Source organism: Scophthalmus maximus, chromosome 8 (assembly GCF_022379125.1).
Source record: "Scophthalmus maximus strain ysfricsl-2021 chromosome 8, ASM2237912v1, whole genome shotgun sequence".
In the NCBI taxonomy this organism is placed as follows: Eukaryota; Metazoa; Chordata; class Actinopteri; order Pleuronectiformes; family Scophthalmidae; genus Scophthalmus; species Scophthalmus maximus.
In genome coordinates this window covers 1,200,001-1,207,500 of record NC_061522.1, presented here as the reverse complement: position 1 = coordinate 1,207,500, position 7,500 = coordinate 1,200,001, and the positions used below count along the sequence as shown (strand labels likewise).

The 7,500-nt window shown below is 48.5% G+C and overlaps 1 protein-coding gene across 3 annotated transcripts in view; it reads left to right on the top strand.

The window, feature by feature from the left end:
- The window catches only part of akt3b (v-akt murine thymoma viral oncogene homolog 3b), an 18,692-nt gene that overhangs the window by 4,808 nt on the left and 6,384 nt on the right, over window positions 1–7,500 (top strand). For 2 of the 3 annotated variants that reach the window (XM_035636503.2, XM_035636504.2), the window contains 5 exons: window positions 1,057–1,432; window positions 5,271–5,396; window positions 5,491–5,602; window positions 6,484–6,628; window positions 7,182–7,313. In XM_035636503.2, the coding sequence (XP_035492396.1) occupies window positions 1,387–1,432; window positions 5,271–5,396; window positions 5,491–5,602; window positions 6,484–6,628; window positions 7,182–7,313 (561 nt within the window). In that variant the 5' untranslated portion in view covers window positions 1,057–1,386. Of the gene's footprint in view, window positions 1–1,056; window positions 1,433–1,957; window positions 2,049–5,270; window positions 5,397–5,490; window positions 5,603–6,483; window positions 6,629–7,181; window positions 7,314–7,500 lie in introns of all 3 variants that reach the window. The other variant, XM_035636505.2, reaches the window with a different exon arrangement.

Genomic DNA, 7,500 nt, shown 5'->3' with positions numbered 1-7,500 from the left:
TAAATGACGTCACAATGGAGTTTTGTGAAGAAGAGATGGAACAAATGTGAGGAGGAAAGTAGAGAAAGAGGGAAGGGAAGGAGGAGAGGGAGGGAGGTCCTGGACTTACCTACTGGGCCGGGAGTCAAGGGAAGACAGATTCATGTGGATGGAGGGTGACAAAGAGGGAAGGAAAGAACGAGAAGAGGAGGTAAAAAAAAGTAGGTAGTGAAACACTGATGGAGAAACGGAAGGAAAAGGTAGTGAGAGAAGAGGCTAGTGAAGAAAGGAGAGAACAAAGGGTGGATAGAAGAACAGGAAGATGTGAGGAGGAGAGGAAAGCGGTCGCTGAGGAGGGAGGAAAAGAAGGAAGGGAGGTGGTGAGAGAGGCAGGGAGGTACAAGAGTTCTGTGAGGATGAGGGAGGAAACGAGGGAAGGAACAAGGGAGCCAGACAAGAAGGGAGGAGAAGAGGCGGTAAGAAATGAAAGTAAGTGGTTTGTAAGGAAGGTGGAAAGGAGTAAAAGAGTCAGGTGGATGTCGGAGAGGAAGGTGGGGGAGGAAACGTGAGGTAAGGGTATAGGAGAGTAGGTGCTGATGACAGAGGTAGAGAAGGACGGAAGGAAGGAGAAGAGGAGCTATAGACAAATGTGGAAAAAGAAGGAAAGGGGTTAGAAAAGACGGAGGGAGAGAAGGAGGCAAGTGATGGAGGGAGAAGATGAGCTAGAACTGGAGGCAAGGGAAAGACTGGAGGAAGGAATATGGAGGAAGAGAAGGATTTAGTGAAGAAGGGGAGAACGGGAGGAGGAGAGAATGTGAGGGATGAATGATCTGAGGAGACTAGGAAAATGGGGAAGAAGAGATGGGGAGGTAAAGAAGGGAGGATGAGAAGAAGGTGGTTGAGAAGGGAGGAAACAAGGGAAGGAGGTAAGGAGGCAGGAAGTGTGCTGAGGCTCTGAACAATGAGTGGTGACCTGCTGTGTTCGCGGTGCGAGCAGGGAAACTATCCACTGACCTGCTCTGTGTTTTCCTTTCTCTTCTCTCTCTCTCTCCTTTCTCTGCCTCCGTTTCCTTCCAGGCTGACTCACCACTGGAGCGCCTGAACACAGGAGGACGAGGAGAAGAAGAAGAAGAAGAAGTTGTGGGAGAAAGAGGGACTGAGGAGGAAGGAAGGTGAGAAAGAAAGGAGAGGTTGGGTCGGCGGGGGGAGAGGAGGAAAAAGAACGTGATCGTGGCCAAGACGGAGAAAGACTGAGAGACGTCACAGACTCGTACGAGCCGGCGGACGGCGAGAGAGCGAGAGAGAGAGCGGGGCGCCCGGGAGGTCGGAGGTCAGACGGACGGGTCCCGCTGCCCCCCCTCACCACACTGGGAGAACTGGGAGTGCGGGCGCCGAGGAGAAGCCACCATGAGCGACCAGAACGTCGTCAAGGAAGGCTGGGTCCAGAAAAGAGGTGAGGAGGAGGAGGAGGTCGATCTTTGTCTAACAATCAATACACAAAGGGATGCAACGGTCTCCACCTGAGTATCGGTCGATGACGAGGTTTGATTCAAGGCCAACAGTCGCCTTGAAGGGGAAGTTAGGGATTTTAAATCCAACACACTTTTTGTAAATCTCATTCCTCACGGTCAACCAGCTCACGGTTCTGGGAAAAAAACCCCCCAAAAAACTGTGCGGACTGAACCTCAACTGTGTACAGTAAGTAAACGTCACTCCCCGACACCTCGAGAGACGTGCTAGCTACAGGCGCTACGACTCAGTGGGTATTGGCCTTGTGGTTAGAGCGTCGGTCCCCCTCCACTCGAAAAAGTGTTGTTCTTCTGTCTCTTTCCTCTCACATGTCGGACATCGACTACAGCGACTTGTATCTGGTGTTTTCACATTCCTCTCCTGGATGAGGAGATATCTGTTTCTTTTATGTGCAATTTGAAATCGAACGAATCCTGTTCAACTTAGATTCTGTTCTTCACAAATACAGAAAAACAATTGCTGTCGAATATGAAGATGTGAGGCAAAGAAACCGGAAACTTCCAGAGCAGCAGAGACAGCGAATCATGAGAGGACTTAAGGTGTGTCAGCACACAGTTAGCATTAGCCGTTAGCATCATGAGAGGACTTCAGGTGTGTCAGCACACAGTTAGTGTTAGCATAAGCAGTTAGCATCCACGAGAGGACTTCAGGTGTGTCAGCACACAGCTAGCATTAGCCGTCAGCATCATGAGAGGACGGCAGGTGTGTCAGCAGACAGTTAGAGTTAGCATTAGCCGTTAGCATCATGAGAGGACTGCAGGTGTGTCAGCAGACAGTTAGAGTTAGCATTAGCAGTTAGCATCCACGGGGAGTGATGTTTACAAGCTGCAAACACAGTGTTGTGGTGTGAGGTCCGCACCGTTTTTGTTTGTTTTCAATGTACAGAGCCAGGACACACAGAACTGGACCGCGAGGAAACATCTGCCTTTTTTTACAAAACGTGTGTTGGATTAAGATCGCTTACTGCCCCTTTAACACTGAAACATTTTCACCGATTTCACAGAGAATAATTTGCGGACCTAGATGAAAACAGTCAGACACATTTAGTGAAGGGATTCTATGAGCTTGACTGAATTGGACCGTCGGACGGACGATTGACGGAGCCCAGGAAAACATCCTGCTGCTGGACCTCAGTTCAGCTGAACACAGTTTGATATGAGCGTGGCTCATGAATCCTCAGGGTTGTAGTTCACGCAGTGCTGCGCGAAGAAGATATCGATCACACGGACGATGATTAATGATCGGGAAACGCAGAGATTCGGGTCAATGAGATTAAAAAAGCCTGCAGTGTGCGGACGGCTCTTGTCGCCAGCGTCTGAGCAAAGACTCGTTTTTTTCTCGTCCGTGTTTTAAATGATGAAAAACCACCGGCCTCCGTCAGAGGAGACGTGTTTTTGTCCTGCCAGCTTCGAAACCAAGCGCCGCCGAACAATACTTGTTTACCTGCGAGCAGAGGAGGCGGGCTGCGGCCCAGTCTGAGCTGCACTTGGCTGCTGGGTTATTTCCCACACTCCTTTGTGTGTGTGTGTGTGTGTGTGTGTGTGTGTGTGTGTGTGTGTGTGTGTGTGTGTGTGTGTGTGTGTGTGTGTGTGTGTGTGTGTGTGTGTGTGTGTGTGTGTGTGTGTGTGTGTGTGTGTGTGTGTGTGTGTGTGTGTGTGGTCGGTCGCTCGGGGCTGTTGGCGGGCACACAGGGGGAAGTTTCTCCGTGGCACTATGAGCATACAGAGGATGACCTAACACTCTGGTTCCTTCCTCTTTGGCCTCCGCGAGTCCCCGAATTGTTCACTGCACCTTTGTGTGCTCGTATAATTCAGAAACACTCCTCTCTCTGCGCTGCTCAACGTCAGATGGGATGTTGAAAAAAAAAACGTCTGTCGAAATTTTAATAAATGCAGAATAAAAGTCGTTAACTTTTGAATGTGAATAGAATCGAACTGTTATTGTCCTGCCGACGTTGGAAGTTGTCTCGGGCTCGGCAGTAAAGCAGCAGCAACGATCTCTCTCGTTCACTTCCTGTCGAGCCCTCTCCTCCTTCACCCGGTCACGATGCAAATGTCAACCCCGGTCGTTCTGCTCCCCCACAGCGACAGTAGTGATCCTCCATTTGTCTGTCGACAGTGACGGAGGGAGGGTCTCAACGCTCATTGGCTCATCATCCAAATTTTTGGCTGAAGTTAAAAATATTTCAGCTCGAGCGACTGACGTGAACCTCGCGTCGTCAGACGCATTGAGGCGAAATTCACGTCTAGTTCGCGTCTTTGCATTGACTTTGTATGTGATCTGCTGTAAACCACGTCCGTTGTGAACGCACCATAACGGCAGAAAACGTGCCGGTCCAAATCACAACCGACTATCTGAAAGTGGGCGGAGTTTCTACCGTGGTGCGGAGAGAAGCTATTTCTTTTGTAAACAACCAAGATGGCTGCCGCTGACGAACGAGCTATTTGACAAAAATATTTTCACGTTTCTCCCACAAAAACGACAACACTGGTTCACAGACATTGTGGAAGCATCATCACAGCATGACGGTGCAGCATCACCTCTCTGCTCTGGTCTTATTCGCTGTTTCCTGTTGTGTTGATCAGACGAGACGCGTCCCGGGGTGGCGTCGCGCTGTCTGACTGACAGACTAATCTGATGTCTGTCTCTCCGGGCGGAGGTCAGACGCTCTGAAGTGTGAGTCATCAGACTCGGTGCGAGAATAGTTTTTCCGTCAGAGTTTTTGTTTTGTCGGGCAGCTCGGGTCGTTCGTCACAGACGCAGACGCACTCCGGCTCACGCGGCCCCGGTGCTGATGTGACGACAACGTCTCAGCTGTTTGCTGTGTCACTAGATTTCAGGAGCCGCAGCCGGCACGTCGTCATGGCAGCGGGATGAGATGGAGACGCTCTTACAGCGTCGGTGCTGGAAGTGATACAGATGTTTAAAGGCATCGGTCAAGTCAAAACCTGGAGGTGTCGACGCACAGCCAGAAGGCTCTGGGTCCAATCAGGGCCTTTCTGTCTGGAGTTTGCATGTTCTCCCTTCGTGTCTTGGGTTCTCCACGGGTTCTCCTGCTCCCTCCAACAGGCCAAAGACTGAATGCAGATTGAGGTTAGGTTAACTTGAGACTCTGAATTGACCATAGGTGTGAATGTGAGGGTGCATGGTTGTTTGTCTCTGTATGTTGCTCCAGCCTGAGACCCTCAATGGATTAGGGGGTAATGATAATGGACGGATGGATGGAAGTCATAACTCAAAGACTTGAGTTGTTTGCAGACATCTGCGGACTTCAGTGAAATGTCGAAAGCAGCTTTGGTCGAAGAGCGACTGACGTCATATTTGTCGTATTTTTGTGTTTTGTAACTGATTAAAATGAATTATTTGAATGATTTTTCTCTGGCGTTCACATGTGATGTGACGCAGTTGCATATCTTTCGTTGTCAGCAGAGCCTGTTTAAAGAAGCAAAACAAAACATCATCTTGGGATTTCACAATTTTATGACATTTTATGGACCAGACAACTAATCGATAAATAATCGACAGATTAATCGATTATGAAAATAATCGTTAGTTGCAGCTCTATTGTTGATTCTACCGCAGCTCGTTAGCTGTCGATTGGAAATAACATCATGGGGACGGAGTCGTTGAAGGTTAGTTTGGGGAGAAACAGGAAGCAGCCAACATATGTCACACAGAATGAATGGAACTCAAAGAACTCCGGTGAGAGTGCAGCAGGATTTGACCTGCCGATCGGTCTCTCTCTCTCTTCCCCCCGACAGGTGAGTACATCAAGAACTGGCGGCCGCGCTACTTCCTGTTGAAGTCGGACGGCTCTTTCATCGGCTACAAGGACAAACCCCAGGACTCGGACCTGGCCTACCCGCTCAACAACTTCTCCGTAGCAAGTAAGACGCGCGCATCATTGCACGTTTATTTCATCCGCCCAAAAGCACAACGTCTTTCTTACACGCGGCGCCCGTCGCTCTGTGACTTCCTCAGAATGTCAGCTGATGAAGACGGAGCGGCCGAAGCCCAACACCTTCATCATTCGCTGTCTGCAGTGGACGACCGTCATCGAGAGGACTTTTCACGTGGACACGCCCGATGAGAGGTGAGCCCTCCTCCTCCTCCTCCTCCTCCTCCTCCTCATCCTCCTCATCCTCCTCCTCATCCTCTTCCTCCTCCTCCTCCTCCTCCTCCTCCTCCTCCTCCTCATCCTCCTCCTCCTCCTCCTCCTCCTCCTCCTCCTCCTCATCCTCCTCATCCTCCTCCTCATCCTCTTCCTCCTCCTCCTCCTCCTCCTCCTCCTCCTCATCCTCCTCCTCTTCCTCCTCCTCCTCCCCCTCATCCTCCTCCTCCTCCTCTTCCTCCTCCTCCTCATTCTCCTCTTCTTCCTCCTCCTCATCCTCCTCCTCTTCCTCATCCTCCTCCTCCTCCTCCTCTTCCTCCTCCTCCTCCTCCACTTCCTCCTCATCCTCCTCCTCTTCCTCCTCCTCCTCCTCCTCTTCCTCCTCCTCCTCCTCCACTTCCTCCTCAACCTCTTCCTCGTCCTTCTCTTCCTCCGTTAGACTCTCACATGAGTCAGATCAGTCTTTGGTGCAGTATCGCACAGTTAAAATGACGTAAATCATGAAGAAGAAAAAAGAAATGAACGTTCATTTCTTTTTTGTATTTTTTATTTTTACAAAAAAAATTCATCATCCACATTATTTGTGGGATTATTTAGTTTTCATGTGAGTGGTTCAAAGAATATGATCTAAAGAATATGTGTGGGGAAAAAAATCCTGGACCAAAACATAATTGAACACATTGAATGTCTGTATATTTAGGTTTTATATATATATAAATAACAACTCGACAACTCATTGACATTATATATATATATATATATATATATATATATATATATATATATATATATATATATATATATATATATATATATATTTATGAACCTATATTATATTATATATTTGAACCTGCGACCCGCAGGGACGAGTGGGCCGAGGCCATCCAGATGGTCGCAGAGTCGCTGGCCAAGCAGGAGGAGGAGGGCATCCTGTGCAGCCCCGCCTCCCAGATTGAGAACGTCAACGAGGAGGAGATGGACACCTCCATCGGCCACTACAAACGAAAGGTGACGGATGATGTTACTCTCATCTTCCAACAATTTATGAATCATTGATACGTCAGGTTAGAGACGGGCCTATAATTAAATACAGAGAACTAGGAGATGTTCTAATACTGATTCTGCTACCGGGACTCTTTTCTTCTTCTCTGCTCTAAAAACAGCACTTGATAGCGTCAGTGCAGCGCAACTGCGGCAAAGAAGAAGTGATTTCTGGGGATAGAAAATTAAAGTTTCATCCGGTAGAAGCTACGTTAGAGACGTGGTATCGGATCGGGACGTAGATTCGTGAGTCCGCCGACGCCCCCATCCGGCATTTTCGGTGGACATGCAGTATTTATTATGAACTGTAGTGATTTCTATTCAAGTCACAGAACGTACAGTAGTAGTTATTTTCTTGAAAGTGTCAATGAGGTTTGATACATGAATTTCAGGTTTGTTATCACTCTTTTTTATGTTTTGCTGTTCGTGTTTGTCGACTAACTTTGGTGGAGATTTATCCTGCGGCAGGTGTGAAGGGCCCGTTTCCCTCGCACCAACACGTCTCTGCTTCTCTGTGCAGACAATGAACGACTTCGACTATCTGAAGCTTCTGGGCAAAGGCACTTTTGGGAAAGTCATTCTGGTGAGGGAGAAGGCGAGCGGCACCTACTACGCCATGAAGATCCTGAAGAAAGAAGTCATCATAGCCAAGGTCCTTGAAAAAAACAAAAAAGATTCATCAGCTGTTTTGTTGTTTGACAAGAATTCTTTTTGCTCGTCGTTGAGAGAGAATTTTAACCCTCAGAAAATCCCGCAGCTGTACGGAAACAGTGGCGTCACGCTGCAAAGCAGAGAGAACGCAAACATGCAGTTAGTGGAGAGTAACACAGTTATAGTGT